The sequence below is a fragment of the Pongo abelii genome, chromosome 9 (genome assembly GCF_028885655.2).
Source record: "Pongo abelii isolate AG06213 chromosome 9, NHGRI_mPonAbe1-v2.0_pri, whole genome shotgun sequence".
In the NCBI taxonomy this organism is placed as follows: Eukaryota; Metazoa; Chordata; class Mammalia; order Primates; family Hominidae; genus Pongo; species Pongo abelii.
The window spans coordinates 121,320,142-121,347,743 of record NC_071994.2 but is presented as its reverse complement, the minus strand read 5'-3'; the positions used below and the strand labels follow the sequence as shown (position 1 = coordinate 121,347,743).

Sequence of the window (27,602 nt, the reverse complement as noted above, 5' to 3'; positions counted from 1 at the left end):
GTCCAAGTCCAGATCAGGAAAGAGCACAAGCATTTCAAGGTTAGCTGCTAAATGTCACAATGAGACATTCCATGAATGTACATATGTGTGTATATATATGTGTGTGTGTGTGTGTGTGTCTGCATATGTATATAACATATATTTTTTTCATTATCATTCTAGTTAGGTAAATTTTTGTTTATAATTTCTCCTTTGACCTATGAATAATTTAGAAGTTTTTTTAAAAGCACGTATGTATTTTATATTTTAAAAATTATTGTTCGTGGGCTGGGTGTGGTGGCTCACTTCAACTGGAGTTGGAGACCAGCCTGGGCCACATAATGAGACCTCATCTATACAAAAAGTAAAAAAAATTATCTGGGCATAGTGGTGTGTGCCTGTAGTCCCAGCTACTTGGGAGGCTGAGGCAGGAGGATTGCTTGAGCCTAGGAGGTTGAGACTACAGTGAACCGAGATTGTGCCACTGCACTCCAGCCAGGGTGATGGAGTGAGATCCTGTGTCTAAAAACAACAACAAAACAATTAAAAAACAAGCAAACAAACAAACAAACAAAACTATTGTTTGCTATTGCCTTAGAACTTAATAACATTATAATCAAAGAGCTACATCTGTTTGATAGTCTTAGCCCAGGTTTCTTAGAAAACTTAAGTTTTCTACATTAAATTCATATCTTAACACTTTATTGGGGGGTTCAGTCCCAGGGAAATGGGCATAAGGGGGACAGGGGCTGTAAGGCAGGGAATGAGAGAAAGCAAACACGTGATCAGGTGATGTGTGTGCTGAGCTGACCATAGCTCCATCAGTGGTACAGCCAGTTGATGAATCACAAGACCTGTCCCTGGGGAGCTACAGCTTCTCTGAATAGTCCTATCCTAGGGAAGAAGGATAAGCCATTTATCTGCTGGCTCCTTCCTGTCTCCCATCTTCCATTATTCAACATTTACCCCACAGACAATCATTTCCATGTTTTGTTACTCAGCCTTTCCTGGAAGCCCTGGGGAAGTCCGAGCTCTCTGGGTGCAGTCAGCCAGTCTGAGAGCTGGGGCTGCTGTGGCTGTTACCGTGGTGCATGCAACGAAGGCCACCCAACCCAAAGCCCAGCTCTGGTCCCGGCCCAGGGCAGGGGAAGACCAGTGGTGGTGTTAGGAGAGGAGGTGGTGGCAGTGGCCAGAGCTTTACAACTGCGGCAATGGAAGGGGCCGGAGCTGGGCCCATTCGAAGAAGGAAGCAGGCTAGTGACTAAAGCCTAGAGGCGGGAAGAGGGGGGATGCTGGTGAGGCTGAGCGGAAATTGAAGGGAGCAAAGCTAGGCCTGGTGCTCACGTTACTTTTGAAATTTGTTGAGACTACTTCTTGGACTAGTATGTAGTCAATTTTCACAAAAGTGCTTGAGAAGAATGCTTTTTTGCTAAGTATGGAGTGTATATGTCTATTAATCGGCATGTAAATGGTATTGTTTAATCTTCCATTCTTTACTGTTCACCTGCTCGACATATCAATAATTGAGAGAAGTGTGCTTAATCTTCCACTTCATATGACTGTGGATTTGTCAATTTCTCCTTATAGTTCTATCAGCTTTCGAGTCTATTTTATATTGTGTTTATACAAGTTTTAAAAAAAATTGAGAAAATTTTCAAATATACAGAAAAGTAAAAAGAATAATAAAAGTCTATTCCCTAGATTTCACACTCATTGACATTTTACCATGTCTGCTTCAACTGTTTTTTTTCCTCCTGAAGTGTTTTTGTTTGTTTGTTTTGTTTTGTTTTGTTTTTTGTTGAGATGGAGTCTCGCTCTGTTGCCAGGCTGGAGTGCAGCGGCGCCATCTCGGCTCACTGCAACCTCCGCCTCCTGGGTTCAAGCCATTCTCCTGCCTCAGCCTCCCAAGTAGGTGGGACTACAGGCACGTGCCACCACACCCAACTAATATTTGTATTTTTAGTAGAGACAGGGTTTCAACATGTTGGCCAGGATTGTCTTGATTTCTTGACCTGGTGATCTGCCCCGCTCGGCCTCCCAAAGTGCTGGGATTACAGGCGTGAGCCACCATGCCTGGCCTCTCCTGAAGTATTTTTAATTACAGCTTTGCATCATTTTACCCCAAATACTTCCGTATGCATCTCTAAAAGTTAAGAATATCTTTCTTACTTAACTATATCATTGTCACACACAATGAAATTAACAATTCCGTATTATCATCTAATACTGAGATCAATTCACATTTCCCCAATTACCCCTTTGCCCAAATGCCTTTTGCTGCTAATTTGTTCAACTCAGGATCCGGTCAAAGCCCATGCCTTACATTTGATTGTTATGTCTCTTAAGACATAACAGTAACTGGCCAGGCACGGTGGCTTACCCCTGTAATCCCAGCACTTTGGGAGGCTGAGGCGGGCGGATCACAAGGTCAGGAGATCAAGACCATCCTGGCTAACAAGGTGAAACCCCATCTCTACTAAAGATATAAAAAAAATTAGCCAGGTGTGGTGGTGGGCGCCTGTAGTCCCAGCTACTCAGGAGGCTGAGGCAGGAGAATGGTGTGAACCCAGGAGGCGGAGGAGCTTGCAGTGAGCCGAGATGGTGCCACTGCACTGAACTCCAGCCTGGGTGACAGTGCAAGACTCCGTCTCAAAAAAAAAAAAAAAAAAAAAAGACATAACAGTTATTACATGACATTGATTGTTGAAGAGATGGGAATGTCCTGTGGTGGAATGTCCCACCTTCTGGATTTGTCTTTTAGTGGTGTCATTTAATTTGTTCCTCTAATTCTTGTATTTTGTTCCTCTAATTCTTGTATTTCCTGTAAACTGGAAATTAGATCTAAAAGATTTATGTTAAACATTTTTGGTAAGATGCCTTTAGATGATGCAACATGAAGGTGTACTTCATATCCACGTTGGGAGGAACATAGTATCCGCTGATTCCACTGTTAGTGGGTAAGGTGATGACAGCCTGATCCCTTCATTTTGAAGTTAGGTTTCTTATTGAGATTAGCAAGGGATCCGTGGGATGATATGAGGGTATTATGTGACTATGCAGTTCTCCGTGGTCTTAGTCCATTCATGCTGCTCTAACAAAATACCTTAGACTGGGTAATCTATAAACAACAGAAATTTATTGCTCACAGTTCTGGAGACTGGGAGATTCAAGATCAAGGTGCCAGCAGATTTGGTGTCTGGTGAGGGCTCATTCTGTGCTTCCATAGATAGTACCTTGTTGCTATGTCCTCACATGACAGAAGGGGCAAAAAGGCTCCTTCAAGCCTCTTTTATAAGGGGCACTAATCCCATTCATGAGCAGGGCACTCTTCTGACCTAATCAGCCCCCAAAGTCCCACCTCTTACTACCATCACCTTGGGGGTTAGGATTTAACATACAAATTTTGGGGGACCCAAGCATTCAGACAATAGCATCCATTGATGATCCTTGCCTGAATCAATGATTTAATTAGAAATTGCCAACAGTGGCTTCCTATCATTCATCTATATTGATTAGCTATACTTTCCCTCACCACCTGGAGCCACCCTGTTACCTGGAAGTAGATTTCTATGGCAAAGCAGAATAGTGCTAATTTTTCCTCTTTAAATATCATTTTAGAGTAAGAGGCTGGTGTGATTGCCAACTCCAGTGGTGACAAAAGGATGGTGTTTTTTTCTTTTCTATTTTCTTTTCTTTGTTTGCAAGTTTTCACTTATTATAGCTTACTGGCGAATTGAAACTTTCATGATTATGTAGTGACTCTCTTTATCCTAAAGTCAGTTTTGTCTTTTTGTCCTAAATCCTTATTTAGAAAAATATTATATAGCTAGGCCAGCTTAAATTTGATGAAATGCCTCTGTACCTTTCTCTCTATACCTTTCTCTGTACCTTTCTCCACTTTTTCAGTTTTAATGTTTCTGTAACCTGGAGTTTTGTGTATGTCTGTTACAAATAACATATAGCTTGATCTTACATTTTTATCCAATTTGCCTATCTGTATATTATTTTGTGAGTTTAATATTTATTGTGATTATTAGTACTTTTTTCACCATCCTACTTTGTATATTCTATTTGTTCCATTTTTCTGTGCTTTTCCCTCCTTAGTGCTCTTCCTTCCCGTCCTTTCTCTTTTGTACTTGCTTGATGTTTTTTGTTTTTCGTTCATCAATTGCTACTTTCAATTGTTTTGGAAGTGACACACTTTTATTTCCATTCTTTTGGTGATTACTCTTTTAACCATCTAGAACGTAGTACAAACATTTTATGTAACATAATATTAATATTTAACCTTCCTTTTGAACAATTTAAGAACTTTAGAATATTTTAACTCCAGCTATCCCCTTTAAATTACATGCTGCATGCTGTTGTTACTCCATATTTCAGTTAGGCCTTTAAAAATTAACCCACAATGGAAACTTCTTGGTCAAATTTTAACTAGCTAGTATTATATTTACATACAGGGGCTTTTTTCTTTACCGATGTATTTTTCTACTCATAGCCAACCAATAAATTCAATATCTGTTTTAAAAAAATTAACCCACAAAATAGATATTATTGTTATTTTAGTAATATGTAGACACGCCTGTAATCCCAGCACTTTGGGAGACCGAGACGGGTGGATCACTTGAGGCTGGGAGTTTGAGACCAGCCTGGCCAACACAGTGAAACCCCATCTCTACTGAAAATTCAAAAACTAGCCGGATATGGTGGCATGTGCATGTAATCCCAGCTACTCAGGAGACTGAGGCAGAAGAATCACTTGAACCTGGGAGGTGGAGGTAGCAGTGAGCCAAGATCCTGCCACTGCACTCCAGTCTGGGTGACAGGGCAAGACTCAGTCTCAAAATAATAATAATAATAATAATAATAGAGTAGACAGAGTGTGTTTAGACTTACCTACATTTTCACAATTGCCTCATTATTGCTTCTTGCTTCTTGGTTCTTCCTTTTAGGATCATTTTCCTTCTTCTTAAAGTAAAGGCTTTATATATTCTTTTAGAGAAGGTTTGTTGATGGTAAAGTCTGTTTTTGTTTTCTTGAAAATGCCTTTTTTCTTGAAAGATAGTTTTGTAGGGCTCACAATCCTTGATTGATTGTTATCTTTTGGCATGCTGGAGATATACTTCCACTGACTTCTAGCTCCTTTATTGCTGTGGGAAAGCCTGTTGTCAGTCTAATTGTGGTAGATTTGTGGTACTGTGGGCGGTCTGGGTTTTCTCTCTGCTGCTATAAGGAGTTTCTTTTTGTCTTTGGTGTTCTGCAGTTTCATTATAACGTACATAGGTGTGGATTTATTCTTTTTCCACCTTGGTTGTATGCGTCTACACTATGGTGGTATATGTTCTGTGGATGCACACCTTTCATCAGTTCTGGAACATTCTCAGCTCTTATCTCTTTGGATATTGTCTCTCTCTCATTGTCTTGATTCTCTCTTTCTGGGACTCTGGATATGTTAGAGTTTACCATTCTAGGCTTCATTGCTCCTGGCCTTGTTTTCATATTTTTAATCTCTTTATCTCTGTCTGCTGTTAAGCCTAGTCACTTCTTCAATTTATCTTCCAGTTCATTTGTTCTCTCTTAATTGGTGTTTTAATTGTTATTTACCCCATCCACTTAGTTTTTTATTTTTATAATTATATTTTTATTTCTAAAAGCTGTATTCGGTTCTTTTTCAAATCTGCCTGTTATTTTTGCTTGATTATTAAGATATCCATTTTTAACAGAAAATAACAAGTGTTAGGGGGGATATGGAGAAATAGTAACTCCTGCGAACTGTTGATGGGAATGTAAAATAGTGCAGTCTCTATGGAAAGCAATATATCAGTTCCTCAAAAAATTCAAAATAGAATTACCATATGATCCAGCAATTCCACTTCTGGGAATATATCTAAACGAATTGAAAGCAGGGCCTCAAAGAGATACTTGTACACCCATGTTCACAGCAGCATAACTCACAATAGCCAAAAGAAGTAACCTGAATGTTCGTATAAACAATAGAATATTATTCAGTCTAAAAAGGGAGGAAATTCTGACACATGCTACAACATGGATGAAACTTGAAGACACAATGTGAAGTGAAATAAAACAAGTACAAAAAGACCAATACTGCATGACTTCAATTAAATGAGGTACCCAGAGTAATCCAGTTCACAGAGACTGAAAGCACAATCGTGGTTGCCAGAGATTGGGAGGAGGGGGAAATGGAGAATTGTTTGATGGGTACTGAGTTTCTGTTCTGGGGATGGATGGTGGTGATGACTGCACAGTAGTGTGAATGTACATAACACCACTGAACTATACACTTAAAAATGGTTAAGATGGCAACTTGTGTTATGTGCATTTGACCACAGTTAAACATGATTTTAAAATGTGGAAGTAGTATTCATTTTTTATTCAAATATTTTATAAATTATCATATTGGAGGCCCTATAGTGTGATAGTTTACAGCATGAACTCAGTATTCCAAGTGCTCATGTTCAACTTACAGTCTATAACCTCAGGCAAAGAGCTTAACCTCTTTGTGCATTAGTTTTTTTAATCCATAGGGTGAGGATAAGAATAATACCCATCTCATAGATTTCTGTGAGTATTAAATGAATCAGTATATGATGAAGCACTAACAATAGTGTCTGGCACATACAAATACTCTATAAATATTGCTTATTATTATAAGTCTCTAATATTCTGACATCTGAAGCCTTTGGGGTTCTAAATTGGCTGTTTTTTATGCTGCCCACTTTAGGTGTTTTTTATTTTTCAACATCTCTGATCTTTGATTGTGAGCTCATATTTGGAGGATCTTTGGGAATCCTGAGACTCTAAATTTGGGAAATTTTCCTCCAGACCATCTGCAATTTGAGACCACATTTACTGCCATCAGTTATCCCTGCTTCATGTAGGAGCCCTGGTTCATCTCCCTTGTCTGCAGTGTGTCTAGGTTTAGCTCTGCTGCCAGCCTTCATATAGGTCTTGACCCAAGATTTTAGTGTATTGCTCCCAGATCATCACCTTAGTTTCCTCTCACAGTTCTGATGGTTTTTTTATTTTGTTTTGTTTCCTGGGTTTCTATTTTCTTTGTTTTTTGCATTTGAGGAGTTCTGTTGTTTCCTAAGAACCTAGTACAGTATGAACAAGTATATTTCATCTAGGATCTGACTTAACTATAGCAAGAGAGTCCTCAGAAAACCCAAGCTTTCATACAGCTGCCAAAAAAGTCCATGGGGCTTAATTCTTTGACCATTTTGAGTGCAGGGACTTATTCATGCTTACATCCTCACAACCTAGCTTGGGGACTGCCTCATACCTGGCAGCTGATCCTTTTTGTTTTTTAAATGTAAGAAGCCACACTGAGGGCTCTCCAGGTGGAAGAAGTTAGGACACAGGACCAGCATTTCTTTCCAGCCACTTGGGGATCCCTGATTGAATGTCACCCTTGACTACCTAACTCATCTCCTTCCCAAGTCATAGGTTATCCCTGGCTCCTGTCTGATTATCACAGGTAGGGAGGGAGGGAAAGAAGCAAAGGGAGAAGGCCCTGTGTGGGAACCAAACTTGCTCACCCTGGCTTCTCTAATCTGCAGCTCACTCTTGCTGCCACTCAGCAGATCTGGTCTCCCTAACTCTTTTTTCCCCTGCCTCTACTTTGAGACTCAATTGCTTCCCCAGGACTTTTTTTTTCTCCCCAAGCCAAAGAATGAAAGTTCAATGGTCCCAGCTCAGTTCTTATCAAGCATTCCAGCTAGCCTATGCCAGAGATGTTGCACAGCTCTTTAATAATAGTGGCCGTAGCTGTAATAACAATAACAACAGTAGGTAACAGTAGTCATACCAACAGTAGGGCAGTGCCTTTTATATTACAACTGATTTCTTGCTCTAGTAGGCTTGGGGATGGACGAAGACGGACAGGGCTGGCACAGACCCTTTCCTCCTCCTCTCCAGCCCACAGTGATCTGGGCTTTTACAAGACAGCCTGCTTCCATTCAGTAGTGTAGGAAAGTTCCTTCTTGGCTTAGCAATACCCCTGAGACCTTGGCCTGCAGGCTGGCTTGTTCAGTGGGCTGTGTCTCTCTCTGGGATGCTGGGAGCACCAAGCGTGGCTGAGCCAGGGCTGCTGACTTCCTCTGGGCGCCTCTGGGCTGCGAGGGTCTCTTACAGGAATTGAGGCCCTTTGCTGCTCCAAGAAATGCTGAGGCTGTGGGCAGAGGGGTATACCCAAGGGGACTCTTGCTCTGTGTCTGACTTTGGGGGATCCCCAGGTGGGCACGGCAGGAAGGAAGCGGCTCCCAGCACTGCAAAGGGGCAGCAGCATTACAGCTCAGCCTAGAATAAGAGAGACCGATGAAGAGAAAGTCAGATTATCTGAAACTGGACAAAGTGGTGACATGTGTAACATGAGTCTTCTTTTTCTGAAGCACTTTGCTTCTCTCCCTACCCTGCAGAGGGCCAGGAGGTCTCATGAGCCTTTCCACTCTCTTCTTTATCAGAATCTTCTCTCTAGAAAGGATCTGATAGTCTCATTCTGTCAGAAAAGAGAAAGAAAGGCTTGGTGTGTTCTATTCCCTAAGGTATCTGCATTTATCAGAAATCTCTGACCTAAGGAATTTCAGCCTCAATAGTGCAATCTCAGGCTGTCCCTTGCTTGGAGGGAAAGTTATTTGGGATGTAAAGAGTTGTCAGAGCCATTTAAATCAAACCTAAGGATGGAATGGCATCTTCTAGGTAGAGGACTGGAGGGAAGGCACAGTGGGTAGGGCAAAGGTGCCTTACCTTCCAGACATTGTAGATCCAGTTGAGATAGGCTGAGACCTTGGTGTACACTCCTGGGGTGCTCGGGCCCCCGCAGCCATAGCCCCAGCTAACGATGCCCACCACCTGCCACTGGTCAGATTGGTACATCAGGGGCCCACCACTGTCACCCTGTGAGAGACCAGAACAGAGACTGCTGGGGAGGGTAGGTGAGGCGGGGGGGCTTCTCCTTCCCCGCTCCCTGAACTGGCCTGTCTGTTCCCCTGCACTCCCTGCTGCTCTCTGATGTTCCACCCTCACCCTCTTTGCTCATTAGCACCCTGGAATGCTCTTCTCTTCTCTGGCAGAAGGGCTTGTCTGTGGGCAAGTAAGTTGCAAGCGTGCTGTTAGCCTTCTCTCAGAGATTTCACAACTCACATTAGCAAATTAAAGGCTCTGAGTGATGCCGTAAAAAAGCCTGGTTATTGGCCAGGCACGGTGGCTCACACCTGTAATCCCAGCACCTTGGGAGGCTGAGGCGGGTGAATCACTTGAGGTCAGGAGTTCGAGACCAGCCTGGCCAACATGGTGAAACCCCGTCTCTAGTAAAAATACAAAAATTAGCTGGGCATAATGGCAGGCACCTGTAATCCCAGCTACTCAGGAGGCTGAGGTGGAGAATCACTCGAACCCAGAGGCAGAGGCTGCAGTGAGCTAAGATCAAGCCACTGTACTCTAGCCTAGGCAACAGAGTGAGACTCAGTCTCAAAAAAAAAAAAAAAAAAAAAATGCCTGGTTATCACTGTTTAACCTAGTAGTTCCAAAATTTATTTAATCACTTATAGAGTGCCTATTTTGTGCCAGGTAGTGTTCTAAGCAATTGGGATCCAACTGACGAAAAAAACAAAGATCCTGCCCTCAGAAAGCTTAGGATCAAATAGGGTGAGAGATGGTGAACAAGCAAATAACAAAACAAGAAAATGCCAGATAGTGAAAAGTGCACTTATCTGGGAGTCCTTATCAGCTCTTTTAGCCCCTGGGGCTTCCTCCCTCTGAACCCAAAACTATAGCTTAAATGTCTGTTTAATGCCCCCCTTTCCCCCAACCACTGTGAGCTCCCTGAAGGGTCTCCAAAGACTACCGTGTTCATGGCACACATGCGATGACTAATAGATGCCTCTTAAATGAAGGAATTTAATGACTGGAAATGGAGGTGAGAATAGGGTAGGGGTTTTAATGAAAATTGTTCAGGCCAAGCGCGATGGCTCACGCCTGTAATCCCAGCATTTTGGAAGGCTGAGGTGGGAGAATCCCTTGAACCCAGGAGTTTGAGACCAGACTGGGCAACATAGTGACTCTGTCTCTATTAAAAAACATAAAAGAAAAAATAAAAAAAGAAAATGGTTCAGAAGATCCTCTGGAAGTATGGGGGAGGAAGAAGGTCTACAGGGATTGCTAAGCAGTCCTGATGGCCGATGAGGCCAGGGTGAGGGGCACACACAGGTGAGCTTCCAGCATCCTGCAGGCAGTAGTTCTTTCTTAGTGTAGTTCAGCAGCTTGGGGACAGTCACAGAGAAAATAGACCTGGGATTCCTGACCTCAAGGGGCTAATCATTCTGTAGCTAGTGAGAAGGGTGGGTGGAGAGGATGAGTAATGTCATCTTTGTTGTTGTTGTTTTCAGATGGAGTCTTGCTGGGTCACCAGGCTGGAGTGCAGTGGCACAATTTCGGCTCACTGCAACCTCTGCCTCCTGGGTTCAAGCAATTCTCCTGTCTCAGTCTCCCAAGTAGCTGGGATTACAGGCACGTGCTACCATGCCCAGCTCATTTTTGTATTCTTTTTAGTAGAGATGGGGTTTCACCATGTTGGCCAGGCTGGTGTTGAATTCCTGACCTCAAATCACCTGCCCGCCTCAGCCTCCCAAAGTGCTGGGATTACAAGCGTGAGCCACCACGCCCAGCCAGTAACATCATCTTTGAATGTGAAAGCGACATTTGAAATCTCTCTGCTTGTCTGCATCCATCCATCCACCCACTCATCTATTGGTACACTTTTATCTGACTGTATCCTTTCCTTTCCTCCCTCTCTTCCTCCCATCATCACACATTGAGTGCCCATGATATGCAAGGCTTCCTGTGGGGCATGCAGCCTCTGGATTTTCTCATCTCTCTAGGACCTAAACCCTATTCTTAGAAATCCCCATGATTCTTGGAGACCCCACCTGGCAGGTGTCCACACCCCCTTCCGGGATGCCTGCACACATCATCTTCTCGGTGACTTCCCCCTGGTACGCATCGTCTGCATTGCACCGTATGCTGTCAATGACCTGGACTGACGCCTGCAGCAGTATGTCAGACATCTTCCCTGGGAGGGTAAAAACACTCACATTCCCATCCTTGCCTTCTATCCCCCAGCCCTGGATTGCCAAACCACTTTGCTTTCTGCCTGGCGCCTTGGTGCTTGGTCCTCCAGGATGGGTTTCTCTGAAGGGTGGTCCTCCTTCCCATTACTTCTGGAAGCTGCTCCCTCACACAAGGGCATCTCCTGCCCTGTGGTCCTCACCCAGGACTTACCTCCATTCTGCTTCGTAAAGCCCCATCCAATGATCCAGAGTGGGGTGGCTGGAGTGAGCTCCTCATCAAAGAAGGGCAGACAGATGGGCCTGACTGCGCCTGCCAAGAGCACAGAGGAAGAAGGAGATCTTTTATTCATCATAAGTGTTAATTTTCTGTAAATTATGATGCTTTATGATTATGGGGATCTTGCTGGTCTGGGAGAGACTGGGTTAGCTAATTCCTGCAGATAGTAAACAACTTGGCTCTGAGCATGCTTTTAATAGGCAAACCAGCCAACCCAAAGCCCATATCCCCAACCACTTCCTTTATCTGACTCTCAGACACCAAGCCAATATTTTCCCTGCCCTAAATCACCCCAGGGACAGATACTAGACAACCAGAGGCTGACATCTACAGCCTAGGGAATTGTCCATACTATCCAATCCCAAGCATGCTCAATCTTGCCTACCTTGGCCAGACCTGCCCATGGAAGCCACAGGTGGCTCTGGGCCATGCCTTCCCCTCACTCCTGCCTCCTGGTGGACCCAGCTGCTTCCCCAGGTGTCCCTTTGTTGGGGGGTGGGGTATGTCCCTTTCTCTCAGGAATTGTAAATAATAAACTCTTCTTTCAAAGATAGCTGTGTCTGTATCTGTCACCTTACCATACCTGATTAAAACAATTCCCAGGCACAAATCTTGAAACACACACCAGGGTTCAGGAGAGCCTGGCAGTTAAGCTCTCCGAAAGGGGTCACACCAGGGTCTCTAGAACACTTGTTCTATGGAATGCTACTAGAAGTAGTATGAACAAAGGATTCTGTGTCAAATAAATTTAGAAAATGTAGGTTAAAAGCAATAAAACAGATTAGTTTAAAAACTCTTCCTATCTTTAATAAACTAATGTGTTCCAAGAAGGGAGCTGTAGTATGAAAATGTTTCCCAAACTTATTTGACAATGGAATCCTTTCTTCTCCAAGGGGCCAGTGTCTTGTGGACCCCACAGTTGGGAATGCTGATCTAAATACATTTCACTATAAGCACAAGGCATTCAACAGAGCTGTACAGACTCTGTGGGCTGCCTCACAGGTAATGGGTTCCCTGCCCCTGGAGGAGAGCAAACAGGGGCACAATGACTCCTTGGCAGGGATACTGAGTGGGCTCTTGGGTATTGGTCAGTGGTGGGGAATGAGCTCGATAATCTTTTTAAAAGGTCTCCTAAAACTCCAAGATTGGATGAAACTCCAGTTCTCACTTGAGGGGCTCCACATAGAGAAGACAGGCCTTGGAAGAATCTCCGGCAGGGAATGGAGTGGAGGTGTTAGCTGACAGCTTGAGGAAGCCTCATGGCATCAGTGATGTTAGGCTGATGTTTCAGTTAGAGACAAATGGGCAAGCTGAGGTCTTGAGAGGAGACATTATGTGCCAAGGGCGGTCAGTGAGCTAATAGTAGAGTGGGTGTGAAAATTGATGTAAGGGGCTTGAGTGGCCTTGGGCCCCACTTCTCACCTGAGAAAGTGAGTGGGAACTGCAGCTTCATGAGGGCGATGTCATTGTCTTTGGGGTACATGGGGTTGAATTCAATGATGATGATCTTGGCCACAGCCAGGGATGGGAAGCTGCCCAGTTTGTCTGAGCCGGCCTGCACCTTCCAGTTGAACACATCGGTATGTTTCCTGGGGGCAGAGACAGCTGGGTTCAGGCCTGACCCAAGCCTGAGGAGGCTTTGCCAAAGGCTAGGTCCCCGGGGCCCTAGGGATCGGGGTGCAGGATGTCACTGCTTTGGGAGGAAAGATGATGGTGAGGCAGGGATGGTGGAGAAGGGGCAGTCTTTTGGCACTTACAAGAAGCCAAATTCAAAAAGGGGATTTGACCCTTTTTCCTCAGTGAAACCTGCCCAACGAAAGCTCAAGGAGGGCTGGGGAAGGGGCTCCTCTAATGCCTGAGTTCTGGGGTCCTGGCGCTCTCTCCTCCAACCTTTCTCATTGTGTTACTCATGCTGTCAGTTACATTACGTGCTTTCTTTTTCCCAATGCCAGGCACAGCTTAGTGTGCAGGGATGTTTTTCCAGGAAAGAATTTATAGCTCTCACCAGAATCTCAAAAAAAAAAAAAAAAAGTGATTAAAAAACGTTGGCTTAGATGTGAGTGCCTTCAAGGCAGCGGTGGGGTCTAATGCACTTGGGTGCATCATCTGGTGCTTGGTACCTGGTGCTCATTAGATATTGAATGAATGAATAAATAAAAGCAAAGGGGGTGCCGGACGCAGTGGCTCATGCCTGTAATCCCAGCACTTTGGGAGGCTGAGGTGGGCAGATCACTTGAGGTCAGGAGTTAGAGATCAGCCTGGCCAACATGGTGAAACCCTCTCTCTACTAAAAATACAAAAAGTAGCCAGGCATGGTGGCACATGCCTATAGTCCCAGCTACTTGGGAAGCTGAGGCAGGAGAATTGCTTGAACCCGGGAGGTGGAGTTTGCAGTGAGCCAAGATCATGCTGCTGTGCTCCAGCCTAAGCAACAGAGCAAGACTCTGTCTCAAAAAAAAAAAAAAAAAAAAAAAAAAAAGCGAAGAGGGCCTGGGAGTAGCCCTTCCCTGAGGTAAGGCCAGGCTTCTCTGTGGACTGAAAGGAATCTATGCTCTTTAATTTTTTTAAAGTTTCCAGACATAATGAGGACGTGGCTATGACTCTAGACCCTGGAACAACTTCCTGGAAACAAGCAAAAAGAGAGCGAGTTCTTGGAAGTTGAGGCAGGTGGGAAGAGCTTTTGTAGCTTGAATGATATGGGGGTGGGGCGAGGACTCTGGGTATCTGCTGGTGTCCTACCGGGAAGAGGCCATGCTTGGTGACCAGCACCCTCTGCTCAGACACCCAAAAGCCTAACAAAGGGCATCATGGCCATTGTCTCATTGGGGCCACCACACCCTGGCAAACGTCTCTAGTGGGAGAGTGAAGAGAAGGAGGGTGTCAGGAGACAAGACCCCAAGCTCTCTGGTCCCTGACTGGCCTTGGTCCCCAGAGACCTCCTTACAGCTGGGTTCTTACCTGAAGCAGTGGGCTGCCGTGAGGATCCAGTGGGGGTCCAGGATGCTCCCTCCACAGACGTGCTGTTTGTCATACTGGATGCTGACCTGCCAAGGCCAAGAATCCACAGAGGCCTCCTCCCCGCCCACCACACGGGGGGTCTTCAGGCTCTCCCCACAGGCTGGACGCAGGCAGAAGCAGGGAGGAGGCAGGAAGTCAGGCTCTTGGGGATGAGGCTGCCTCCCCTTAGTACCCAACATCTGCTCTAAGCAGGGCCCTTATGGCTGGGGCCAGAGTGGGGAGACGACCAGCCCAATTTGAGATATTCATGGGAGGTATTGAGTGTCCTAGACCATAGGCTTTCCTCAAACCTTCCTCTCCTTTTTCTTTCTTTCTTTTTTTTTTTTTTTGGTTTAAGATGTGTTTAGGAGTTCAGACTATGAACATGGGTGTGTCCATTGTGCTGGGAATCTGTGACCTTCACAAGTGATGCAGAATTATGAAAGCCCTGCCCAAGTGGCGTATCCCCAGCCACTCCCACTGAGTAACAGTAAACAGACACCCACAAGCTGTTTTGTTGACTCGGAAGTGGACTGTCCCATCCAAAACTCCCCCTTCTCCAAGTCTGTTCCCCCAGCCAGGGGAGTCTCTCAATCTGACATCCTGTCTTCCTACAGACTGACCTGGTTTTCACACCCTCACCACCCCCGGAATTCCCGTAAAGCCCTCAGGTCCCCCCTCTCCACCCATGCTCTGCCTTTCCAATTCTTCTGGCAGCCACCACCACGGTTGTGGAGCCATGCACAGATGGTAGAAGGGCCATTCTAAGGGGAAGGGCTGGGCTTTTCAAACACCACCTGATTTCAAACACCGCTTTCTCCATGCCACCTTGCCCGCTCCTGCAAAGCCCTTTGGGATCTCCCTTGAGGGCAAAGTAGAGTTTCCACTCCTCCTGGCAGCCTCCTGCTGTTTCATATAAAGTCTCTCTCTAGCCAAATTGATCTGCTTGTAGTTCTCTAAAAAGTCATTCTGTTTTTGATCCAAAAAGATGCCCTTCCCATTGAAATGCTGTCTCATCTCCTAGTTCTCTAAATCAGGGATCCCCAAACCCTAACCGCTGGACCTCAAACCAGTACTGGTCCGTGGCCTGTTAGGAACCTGGCTGCACATTAGGAAGTGAATGGCAGGGGCAAGCGAGCATGACCACCTGAGCTTCACCTCCTGTCAGATCAGAGGTGGCGTTAGATTCTTGTAGGAGCACAAACCTTATTGTGAACTGCACATGTGAGGGATCTATGCTGTATGTTCCTTATGAGAATCTAGGCTGGGTGCGGCAGCTCATGCCTGTAATCCCAGCATTTTGGGAGGCTCAGGCGGGCAGATCACCTGAGGTCAGGAGTTCGAGACCAGCCAGGCCAACACGGTGAAACGCCGTCTCTACTAAAAATACAAAAATTAGCCAGGCATGGTGGCACATGCCTATAGTCCCAGCTGTGCTGGTGATGGGTGCCTGTAATCCCAGCTATTTAGGGGGCTGAGGCAGGAGAATCACTTGAATCCAGGAGGCGGAGGTTGCAGGGAGCCGAGATCGCAACACTGTACTCCAGGCTGAGTGACAAGAGAGAGACTCAGTCTCCAAAAAAAAAAAAAAAAAAAGAGAGAATCTAATGCTCTCTATCCCCCTCTTGGTTTGCGGAAAAATTGTCTTCCATGCAACCAGCCCCTGGTGCCAAAAAGGTTGGGGACCACTGAACTCTAAATCATTCATTAATCTAACCAATTTGTGTCAAGTGCCCTCTGTCTTGGGGCAGTGCTGGGTGCTGGGAGAGAGTGGCGGGCAAGACAGACAGACATGGCCTTTTCCTCCTTGAGCCTACAGATTCATTTTTCAGTGTTTAGCCCAGGCCCCCAGTCCCTGGGAATTTCCCTTTCTCTGGAATTCCCACAGGCTGTCCTGGGTGTTGGCCACCCTTTCAGTGTTGTTGAGCTTAGGTCTTGGCTTCTTGGTAAAACAGAGGCCCCTCAAGGGAGGACCTGTCACTTATGCTGCTTCATGCCTTCAGGGCTACTCAGTGCAGAACCTCAGATGGTGTGACCATTCATTCATTCATTCATTGACCAGCCACCATGTGTCAGATCCCACACACTAGGTATTGTGGGGTCGGGGTGGGGGGCACACGATAATGAATGAAACTCTCAACATCCTGCAGAGAAGCATATACACTCCTAAATTGCAGAGGCAGTGTTGTGACCTTCTTCCCTTAGTCGTTCTGATTTCTGGCTATCCTTCCAGGCCAGTCTCAGTTCTCTATGAAGCTAGTAGGATGAACGGAGCCACATTGCTCGTTTTCTTTTCTGATCTCCTCTGTTAGAGCTAGAAGGGTCCCTAGAGATCCTTGATGGGCAGTGGGACTAAACGACTTCTTGGCAAAACGAGCTTCAGGGAGGTCAGGTGAATGACTCGAGGCCACACTGGCAGTGAACGGGACTAGTGCCCAGGTCTTCTGACCCCTGGCCAGCTCTCTCTGCAGCATGTCAACTGTGACTGCTACTCAGTTTGGCATTTTCCACATGTTGTCTTGCATCTCTCTCTTACTTAGTCATAAGCTATCGAGGATAGTGGCCAATTATTTCACTCATCTGGTACTTTCTACTTCTAGCCAGCAACTGACAAGAGTGAGACATATTCTAACTGTTCAATGAATAGTTAGTTGCTCAGATAATGAATGTGGGTAATCTGATCCTGCATACCTGAGCTAATTGTGACAAAGAAGGCTATGTGGGCCCTGACCAGGGGTGGGAGGCAGTGGAGGCCCCGTCCTGCCCTTTTTGGTCTTCCTAATGCTCTTTACCAGGTCTCCACTTAGGTTGTGGGGCCATGCACAGATGGTAGAAGGGGGAAACTGAGGCCTGGAAAGACCCAGAAAAAGAATGTGACCTGCCCAAGGCCACCAACAACTTGAGGGGGCATTGACCTACAAGCCCAAGGGCTGTAGACCAAGGCAGAATGAAACTTGGAGTCCCAGAAATTTAGGAGTGAAGATGAAGGTCTTCCTCCTTGCTCATTGCCAGCCCAGGCCCCAAACCCTCAGAGATCGGGGGTACTCACCAAGACAGTGCAGGGAGACCAGGGAGCCTGAGAGGCAGGGCCTGGAAGACAGACACAGCGCCCTGTGATTTAAGCTTCTTCCTCAGCTGGGAGGCAGGGACTCAGGCCTCCCGATGCTGTTAATTCAAGTCCCCTCCCAAGACCTCGGGAATGTGGAAGCTGCACAGTGGGGAACATTTGGAGACTGCATTGACATCCATTGCATTTCCTGCATTGACACTTCTGTTTGATTGGATTCAACACCCCCACTGCTGAGTACCTACTGTGCGCTGGGCCCTGCCTGCTTCAAAGCCCAGCCTGGGCTCCTGGGACCCAAGAGGGAAGAGGGCAGAGCCCGGAACAGAGTCTGTGGCACTGCAGGCTTTCCAAATGGAAGAAGGAGATTTTGATGGAATTTTAGGCAAAGGATCATTCTGCTACCAATCCTGTCCTTTTCAAGATTTACTTTCGGTGAATAAGCGGCCCTCAGCAACATCCCTGAATGCTAAGAAGCCAGCCTCCTCTCTGAGCCACTTTGCCGCAGTGTGACAGATTTCATCTGGATGCTCTGGTCTAACACAGGGTGGCGAGGCTCAGGAACAGGCCACCCACAAGGGCCATGGAGCCTCTTCCCTGGAGCATCAAGAAGGTAGGGAGCTCTGACTGGGTAAGCGGTAGGGAAGGACAAAGTGACTTTGGAATCTTGCCTATTGGGCAATTTATTAGAAAACCTACAGCAGTAGCAAAAACTATTTACTATCCAGATTGATGGAAAGGTCACATTATCCATCCCTCTGGCTTTGAGTAGGACAACACACTTTGTCCATCTGTCCATTGTATTAAAAACAAGTCAACACAGAAAACCTCTCCAAAATGTGAGTCTATAGCTCTTGGCATTGAATGATCTGTCTGGCTAGGAGTTCTTCCTGATGTCTGCTTACATTCCCCTGGCGGCTTGGGGTTCCAGGTGAGCTGGTTGCAACCTGAAGAGCAGCGTCCATGTGGGGGCCTTCTGTAGGCCAGAAGGTGTCCCCTCACTTACCCACTTGAATTCCGCACGTGAAGCTCCTGGCTGTTTTCTGTGATTTCAACAACATCCAGATCCTGGTCTGGGCCAATCTCCACAGCTCTGAAAGTGGGTTTGCTGCTCACATCAAGAGGGAGAGAGAGTTGTGAGCTGGGGGAGGGGGTTAGAACAAGATGGTAGAGTTGGCCGCCACTCTCAGGAGAGAGGGTGGCAGAGAACGCTTGGTGGGGAGTGGCCAGGGAGTGGAGGTGGTCTTGGTCAGTGAAGATGGGGCCTGCTTTGCTATACAATAAAGAACACACCCTTGGCATCCCAGGACTCAACCCTCGGTGCATTGCTGATGTAACTTGCTTTCTTGGGCGGGGACTCCAAATCCAGAATCCAGAGCCCTGGAGAAATGTTAGGGGTCTCCTTTCCAAATTCCCAGCTCTGTCCCTATTTCAAATATCCCAGCAATGTCTTCTGGTTCACAGCAGGGAAACAAAGAGGCATAGGGGCTCAGGTTAGCTCCCTTCTCACCTGGGAGGGAGTTGGAATGTGGGTATTTGGTTCTCCAAACAAGGCATCTGGTCTGATTTTGATAGTGGGGGTATGTTTTTGGTCCCCTTAGAGATATTTAATAGAACAGAACTGGATCTCTCTTCATATGAATCCAGACAAACGTTTCTCTCAACTGGACCACCCTCCCTCTTTCTCCTGGTAATCCATGCTTGCTGCTTTCAAACCTTGGGTTGAAGTTTTTCCTCCTCCGGGAAGCCTTCCCTGATTAATTCCATCTCTCTGATTGTTCCTTTACTGAATCTGCCTCTTCTAAATCTTTTCCTTCCATCCCTAACTATGCTAGTAATGTTAGTAGAAGCTCTCCATGGAGGGCTGGGTCAATCCATGATACTGGTGGATTGGCACATTCTCAGGCAGGAATGCTGGCACTTCCTGGAAGGACCCAAGTCTCGGACCTGGGAGGACTAGAGTCCATTTTAAGAGTCCTCATGATCTAGGTTCTGTCCCTGGCTCTGGCACTAGTTTGATGTGTGGCCTTGGGCAGGTCACATTCTTTTTCTGGGTCTCTCCAAGCCTCAGTTTCCCCCTCTATAAAAAGATGCATGGGGCTGGGTGCAGTGGCTCACGACTGTAATCCTAGCACTTTGGGAGGCCAAGGTGGGTGGATCACCTGAGGTCAGGAGTTCAAGACCAGCCTTGCCAACATGGTGAAACTCCGTCTCTACAAAAATACAAAAATTAGCTGGGCATGATGGTGCGTGCCTGTAGTCCCGGCTACTTGGGAGGCTGAGGTGAAAGAATCGCCTGAACCTGGGAGGTGGAGGTTGCAGTAAGCAGAGATGGTGCCATTGCATTCCAGCCTGGGTGACAGAGTGAGACTTTATCAAAAAAAAAAAAAAAAAAAGATGCTTGGACTAGATGATCTCTAGGGTCTCCCACATCTTGAAATGCCTATGGTTCTAGGACAAGAAGGGCCTCCAATCTAGAGAGAGGAAAGAAAGCAGAGAAGTCTGAGACCTAGAAGGACGGAATATGGTGGAAATGGACATTCCCAGGAAAGTTAACTTCTGTTCACCAATTCCATCCCAATGAATGATTCCGATGAACTTTGATTTTGTGAAGCACAAGAGTCAGGTGGTTTGGTGCCTTACTGAGCTCCAAAAGGACAGAAATTCCAGGAGCCTATCACCTTAAGAACCCCTGGAGACACCCAGGTTTCATAATCAAGCCTCAGCCTACTGTGCCAGGTACGGCTGATGCAGCAGTTGACTGGACTACAGTGGGGAGGCAGGGCTGGCTACAGCGAGGCTGGGCTCTGTGGCGGCAGGAAGAGGGGACAATAGCAGGTGCCGGGCATGACTTCCTCACTCTCCTTGAAATGAAGATGGTGGGGTGTGCTTTCTAGAGGGTGCTGGAAGTTGCCCCCTATGGAAAGTAGAGAGCAGCAGAAGCATGCTGAGCAGAGAAGAGAGAGGCAAATAATTCTGATTGATTTGTAACGGCTGCCTGGAGCATTTACTGAAAAAGGACTTTGAGGCTGCATTATGGATCCATGGGAGAGAGTTCTGTGATTGGTTGGTGATGTCTGCCTGGTAGTTGTTTTTTTTTCTTTTTTTCTTTTTTTTTTTTTTTTGCCTAGTCTCTGGGTCCAGTCTCTCAGAATCCTGAAGAAGTTTGAGGCCTGCCAGAGATAGGTTATCTCAATCTGCAACTGAATGTATGGGTTCTTTTCCATCCTCTCCAGCTAAACTCTCTGAGTGATCAACCATCTCATCAGCCCCTTCCCTTATAGATGATGTCCTACATGAGAATAAAGCATTACTCAGTCTAGAAACAGAAACAATATGGGAACTCCTAATGCGAAAGAATTAGGGGTCTTGGGCTCAAATTCTAGCTCTCTACCTCCCAGCTACTACCCTAGCAAGTTACTTACTTCGTTTGAGCCTATTTATGAAATAGATATAATAACTATCTTTTTGGTTTTCTGCAAAAATCAAATGAATATAAATATATAAAATGCAAATTACTCTTATTATCATCTTACACCTTTTCATCCACTCCAGATTTGGAACTGTTTTGAAATTTGCAGAGAGAGCTGGGATTGCTGAAGATGGGGCCCCACTGAAACTAGGCTCACTTAAGCTAAATCTTAACCAACAAAACTTTGAATAAGTTAACTTAGCTTTTGTATTACTGGGCAGGAACAGTTTCTTGCAAAGTCAGGACAAAGGAGTGAAGGTTGAGGAGTAAAGGAAAGGAGAGGACTGCATAGACGCTGGAAGTGTATGTGTGTGTGTGTGTGTGTGTGTGTGTGTGTTGGAGGGCAGCACACATTCTCTCACTGGCATTCCAAAACTATCCTGTGAGGTTGGCATTAGTTCCTCCAATTAACTCCCGAGGAACCTGAGGCTTAGGAAATTTAACTTCATGTTGCTTATAAGTGAAATGCTGGGATTCAAAAGCCATTCTGCCCGTTTCCAATGCCTGTATTTTTTAGGAAAGAGAGAAGAAGGGAGGAAGGAAAGGAGGAAGAGGAGGAAAGAGGAAGGAGGGGAAAGGGAGATAGGCCCAGGTTGGTTACCTGCTGTAGCCCATCTGCCTACAGGCTGTCTCAGCCAGAGCTTCTGTGAAGTTGTCGAAACAGGCAGAGAACCAGTTCCCTGTGGCCGGGTCCAGCACCTGCAGCGTGGATCGGTCTTTGGAGAGGCGGACTGGGAGGAAAGGAACCTGGGTTAGATGGAAGGGGGGGCCCATCTGGCCCATCCCCCTCAGAACTCATCATGAGACCAGCCCAAGCTCCCCTAACCTAGAACTGGGGGTGCCACAGAGCCCCAACACTTTCAACGTCAAGGGAATTTCTTCCATTTGGCTTTGTCTATTTGGGCCCCATTTTGACAGTAGCTAGTGTGACCAGACGTCCCGGGGTCAGTCTCCATTTTGACCTGTTGCCCTGGCCCAATGGTTAATAGTGCCCCCTTTTGCTCTTACAGGTATCAGTGTTGATGATCAATTATGTGGTCACCCTACCCAGTGACCATATACAACTCGTTTAAATTGTGTGGACCACATACCCATCCATGGTGCATACAACTTGCCCAGCCTGGAGAAATGGCTCAGAGAGGGACCTAGGTCCTTCTCCAAGTAAGGTCAGAGGGGAAGGTTGAGTGAGAAGTCCTATTGGCAGTAGGATGACAGGTGCCCGTGGGCATTTGACTTCTGATAAAGAAAGAGTAAATACACAGAAAGTCACTCAGCCCTGCCCTCAGAAGCCCCATCACTCATCTCCTACTTATCTTTTTTTCTTCAGAGCCCAAGCACCAGGGGGATGAAGGTAGAAGAGCCCAGCCCAAGAGAGAACATGGATTTTATGCGCAGAACATCTCCTATCCATTGAAAGGACCTGGCTCAGTCCTGTCACATAGCCCGTCTCAGCAAACGCTAATGAATAGAAGGACCAATAGCTGGCGAAGTGGCTGAGAAGTCTCTTTCTAGTGTCCTTGAAATAACAAATTTCATAGAAAGGAGGAACGCCCCAAGATCACCCAGTCTAGCCCTCTGCCTGAAATCCACCCAGGTGCAGCACGCATGGGGCAGCCTCAGTTACAATTTCCTGTCCTTTCTGGCTCACATTTGTTCATCAAATAGTTACTGTTTGCTGTGTGTTAAGTACTAGGATTTAAAGATAGACAGGACACGGTCCTGCTCTCAAGAAACTTATACAGCTGGGCATGGTGGCTCACGCCTGTAATCCCAGCAATTTGGGAGGCTGAGGCAGGTGGATCACCTGAGGTCAGGAGTTCAAGATCAGCCTGACCAACATGGCAAAACCCTGTCTCTACTAAAAATATAAAAATTAGACAGGCGTGGTGGCTGGCACCTGTAATCCCAGCTACTCATGAGGCTGAGGCAGGAGAATCACTTGAACCTGGGAGGCAGAGGTTGCAGTGGGCTGAGACCAAGCCACTGCACTCCATCTTGGGCCACAGAGCACTCTGCCTCAAAACAAAAACAAAAACAAACAAACAAAGAACCTTATACAACAAGGATGAAAAGTGACAAGTAGGGGACAGATACTATGCAGTGGGCCATGGGGGACTGAGCAGACCTCCTGCTGGGCCCACTTCTCTTGTCACTCAGACCCTGCACTCACCTGCCACTGCAGGCCCTTCGGGGAAGCTCTTGACACAGTGCTCCTCGTCCTCCCCCAAGGGACAGTCCAGCTCCCCGTCACACAGCTGCTTCCTCGGGATGAAGTGGAGAGGCTGCCCGCAGAGGAAGTAGTATTTATCCAGAATCACCTTGACTGGAAGGCAAGCGCAGGGAGGGGCAGAGAGGGCTGAGGGTCAGGCTCGAGCAGGGAGAGGCTGGGTTTTCCTGGCGATAGTGCTGGGCTCTCAGACACGCATGTGTGAGTTCCAGGCTCAGTTCTGCTACTTGGTAGCACATAGACTTGGGCCTGAGCCTCAGCTTCCTTGTCTGTAAAGTGGAGATAGTAACACCGGCCCCATCCCCACAAGATGTCTGAGGAGTCAAGAGAGGTCGTGTGTGGGAGAAACAGGCTGGTACCTGCCTCTTACGCCCCAGTGCTGGCTCAGTATGTTCTGGTAAAAGAGGAGGAACCCGGAGTCTGAAGACCCAGTTCTGAGTCCTAGCTCTGACACCTACTGTGGAACTTAACTTTTTTTTTTTTTTTGAGACCAAGTCTCACTCTGTCATCCAGGCTGGAGTGCAGTGGCAGGCTCTTGGCTCACTGCAGCCTCCGCCTCCCAAGTTTAAGTGAGTCTCCTGCCTCAGCCTCCCAAGTAGCTGGGATTACAGGCAAGTGCCACCACACTCAGCTAATTTTTTGTATTTTTAATAGAGACGGGGTTTCACAATGTTGGCCGGGCTGCTCTCGAACTCCTGACCTCAAGTGATCTGCCCGCCTCGGCCTCCCAAAGTGCTGGGATTACAGACGTGAGCCACCGCACTCAGCCTTACTGTGCAACTTTATATGGATCACTTTCCCTTCTTAGTTCTCAGTTTCCTCATCTGTATGATGGGATGATAATATCTATAATATCTGCCTCACAGGGCTGTTGAGAGCATGTGGTATGATGGTAGTTGTGAAAATGTCTCGTAACTATCAAGTATAGTTCTGGAGTTGGGTGCTTTTATCTGGGTGAAAGAACTGTTAAACGGTAAGAACACATGGACACGTGCAGGGGGATCAACACACACTGGGGCCTGTCGGGGGTGGCGGGAGGAGGGAGAGCATCAGGAAATATAGCTAATGGTTGCCGGGCTTTATACCTCAGTGCAGGGTTGATCAGTGCAGCAAACCGCCATGGCACACGCTTACCTACGTAACAAACCTGCACATCCTGCACGTGTACCCCAGAACTTGGAATAAAAGTTGAAGAAAAAAGTAATTAAAATATATGAATAAAAATCACTAAAATTAAGAAAAAAAGAGAAAGATCTGTGAAGGGGTTGGTCTTTGGTTTTGTTTTGTTTCTGCTTGCCATCTTTAGATTCTGCCTGCTGCTTTCAGATTCTGTTGCTCTTTTGCCATCTTGGGATGATGGAAAGATGTTGAGTGTGTTTAATCCTTCAGGGAACTGATATTTTAACACTTTTTCTGGCCATGCATGGTAGTTCACACCTGTAATCCCAGCACTTTGGGATGCCAAGGCAGGAGGATCATTTGAGCCCGGGAATTCAAGATCAGTCTGGGCAACATAGTGAGACCCTCATCTCTACAAAAAATTAAAAAAAAAATTAGCCAGGCATGGTGGTGTGCCCCTGTGGTCCCAGCTACTTGGGAGACTGAAGCAGGAGGATTGCTTGAGCCTAGAAGTTTGAGGCTGCAGTGAGGTGATCACACGATTACACTCTAGCCTGGGAGAGAGAGCAAGACCTTGTCTCAAACAAACAAACAAACAAACAGACAGACAAACAAACAAACTTTTCCTTAGTGAAGACCCACAGCCAAACACCCTGGCAGGAGGGAACTCCTCCTTCCTAACTGAATTCTCTCTTGGCCTGATGGGACCCTCTCCGGTCCAGTATCACCCTGGGCTGGTCTTAAGAGTAGTGGCGTTAAATCTAATAATGGTCCCTGCTTGTCACTGTGTCAGGAGCTTTCCATACATTTCCTCATGTAATCCTGATAACGGTCTTGGGAGGGAGATGTTATTACTAACTCACATTACAAACAGGGACATGGAGAATTGAAGGTCAGGCTTTATTTTCCCAGGGCACACAGTGCTTCCAGTGTAGAGCCAGGGCCCATCTAGCTCTCTGGGGACACTTGAGATGTGATCTGCTGGCCCTGATGCTCCTGGCTTGAGTGAAGCAAGGGAGAAGGAGGAGCTAGATATTACGTAGCTCTTCGGAGTTTGGTTTATGATCAGGAGCCAGGGTAAGGCAGAGTCACCCCAGCCTCCTGGGACAAATCCAGGAGACAGCATTGCCAGTTGAGATGCATTGCCAGTTGAGACTCCAGAAGCCATAAGGTTGAGGGAGCCTGGCCCAGGATGGAGGACTGGGTAACAACCTCTGATTGCAGAATCTGGGGGCCCAGGATGTGGAAGCCACATAGAACCTTCTGGGACAGGGAGTGTCCAGCTCTAAATTATGCTTTAGTGCCTGCCTGGCTTTCCCTGGATAACTTTGGCCCCCTTTATCTCCACTGTGGCAGGGTGTATCCCTACAGAAAGCAAGCTCGCTTTAACATTAGCCTGAATAGAACAGGATGGCAAGTCTGCCGATGTCACTGCAAACCTCCATCATGCGGGCAACCAAGGTCAAGGAGAAAGGGTTTGGGGTCATCTGCATCTCACACCATCCAGGGCTCCCAGGGCTTTTAGTGGGGTTTATGTTGTGGCTCTGCATTTCCACCGCCATGAGATGGAAATGGACCTGTTCAATCAGGGGACTGGGGTTCTGTCCCAGCTTTGGCCCTGACTGCCACTCCTCCTTTCCGAGCCTCAGTGCTCGTGTAGAATGAGGACCAGAGTCTCTCTCAGTGTCCTCCAACCAGGCAGTTGGCTGCTACTGCTGGAAATGTCACCACAGTTACAAGCACAGATTCCTGAAAGGCCAACTATTCCCTGGCTGCACAGGCAGTCCTGCCCCAATTAGCAAATGCATGTCCTGGGTCACATTTTGTCTGCTGCTGTGTGAAGACACGCTCTTTTGCAAAACTTGGTTTTTAGCTTGGTACTTTACATGTGTTCTCTCACTGGTGCTCATGATATCGCTCTGAGGGAGGAAGGACATTTTACAGGTGAGGAGACTGAGGGTACGAGGCAGTGAAGGACTTACTCAAGGTCACGCAGCAGCAAGTGGCACAGCCAGGATCCCTGTCTCGGGTGTCTTGATTCCTAGTCTGGTCCCCAGTACCCTACTTCTTGCTGTGAAAAGTTGTGGTCAGTAACCTGCTGTGCTCATGTGGATAACAAAGGCAATGACTCCATCACGGGATGTGGGAGCCAAAAATGACCCACATCCCTGCTCCTTCAGTTGAATCTTCTTTATCACAGATAAGGGCCCTGAGGCAGAGAGGCCTGCTCAAGACCACACTGGGCCTCAGGTACTGGCCGTGGTGAAAGCCAAGCTGAAGTGGGCCAGGTGCCAGCCACCTGGGGGGTCTTCCCTGCTGCCTCCTCTTTCTCCCCTCCTCACAAGCAGAAACTCTCCCTGTTCTTCCAGCCACTGCTCAGAGCCACTCAGCTTGCAATCTGCAGAAGATGGGAAGGAGGGGGCAGAGGGCGTGGCAGCCCTGCAAATTGCCTGCGTGGGTTAGGAACATATGCCACTGTGCTCTCCCTCTAGAAGAAGTCACCTGGGATAGAAGCCATCTGGAACAGATGGGGGCTGAGTTCATCTCCCCTTTCACTTTTAGAAGAAGGCTCTCTTCAAAGCAGGGGGTGGATACATGTCTTTCTTTCTTTCTTTCTTTCCTCTTCTTTCTTTTTCTTTCTCTGTTTTTTTCTCCTCAAATTCCTTTTATTATACCAACGATTTTTTCTGCAAAGCTTTATGCAGATCACCTGCCCCTGACTGTGGGGGTGGGGGCTGCCACTTACTGAGGGGGTGAAGGACAAGTAGGGGCTGCCACTTACTGAGGTGATAATGGGAGGGGCGGGGCTGCCACTTACTGAGTGGGTGAGGGCAGGGGTGGGACTGCCTCTTACTGAGGGGGTGAGGGCCGGGGTGGGGGACTGTCACTTATTCAGGGGGTGAGTGCGGGGGTAGGGGTTGGGCCCTGTCATTTACTTAGAGGGTGAAAGTCGGGTACGGGCTGTCACTTACTGAGGACAACCACAATGATGATACTCGCCAGGCTCAGTAATGCTATGATGATGGGGATCCCCACCTTTCTGAAGGTCTCCATGGGGGTACGGGGTTTGCGCAGGGGTTTGACATCTGCAAGAAAATGGGAGGCAGAGGGGAAGAGCATGCAGTCAGCACTTAGTGATCCCCGAGCCAAACTCCACAGCCTCCTGCCCTCTGGCCGGTGACAGGAATGCCTTGAGGACAGTTTTGGTTAATGCTGGAGGGTTATTCCTGCAGACTAGGCTTAGCTTCATTAGCACATGGTTACCCTGCCTCTTCTTACTTATCCAGACTCACCTATGTTTCATGAGTGCCGCTCAAAGGAGCCCCCAGGCCAGGCCACCTCCCCCATGTCTTGCCTGCGCCTGTCCTAGTACATTTCTG

General features: G+C 47.0%; 2 protein-coding genes across 6 annotated transcripts in view; one reads left to right on the top strand and one right to left on the bottom strand.

Moving 5' to 3' along the window:
• Window positions 1–7,732: 7,732 nt before the first annotated feature.
• On the bottom strand, window positions 7,733–27,285 carry TMPRSS4 (transmembrane serine protease 4). 5 transcript variants are annotated; one of them, XM_054525170.2, is made up of 12 exons: window positions 27,195–27,285; window positions 23,047–23,199; window positions 21,478–21,607; window positions 18,411–18,497; window positions 17,390–17,430; window positions 14,302–14,461; window positions 12,766–12,932; window positions 11,278–11,376; window positions 10,926–11,068; window positions 8,746–8,895; window positions 8,411–8,497; window positions 8,164–8,298 (listed from the first exon to the last, which is right to left on the bottom strand). In XM_054525170.2, exons 1-11 carry the CDS (start codon window positions 27,274–27,276, stop codon window positions 8,459–8,461), a joined length of 1,251 nt encoding a protein of 416 aa, XP_054381145.1. In that variant the 5' UTR covers window positions 27,277–27,285; the 3' UTR covers window positions 8,164–8,298; window positions 8,411–8,458. The 5 variants fall into 5 exon arrangements, with proteins under 5 accessions (XP_054381142.1, XP_054381145.1, XP_054381144.1 ...); XM_054525169.2 differs by lacking the exon at window positions 27,195–27,285 and adding an exon at window positions 26,205–26,981 and having other exon boundaries at window positions 18,411–18,545; XM_054525166.2 differs by lacking the exon at window positions 27,195–27,285 and adding an exon at window positions 26,725–26,981 and having other exon boundaries at window positions 18,411–18,545.
• The window catches only part of SMIM35 (small integral membrane protein 35), an 88,820-nt gene continuing 88,285 nt past the window's right edge, over window positions 27,068–27,602 (top strand). The window contains exon 1 of the mRNA XM_054525171.1: window positions 27,068–27,121. The gene's annotated coding sequence lies outside the window, so the exon portion shown is untranslated. The remainder of the gene's footprint in view (window positions 27,122–27,602) is intronic.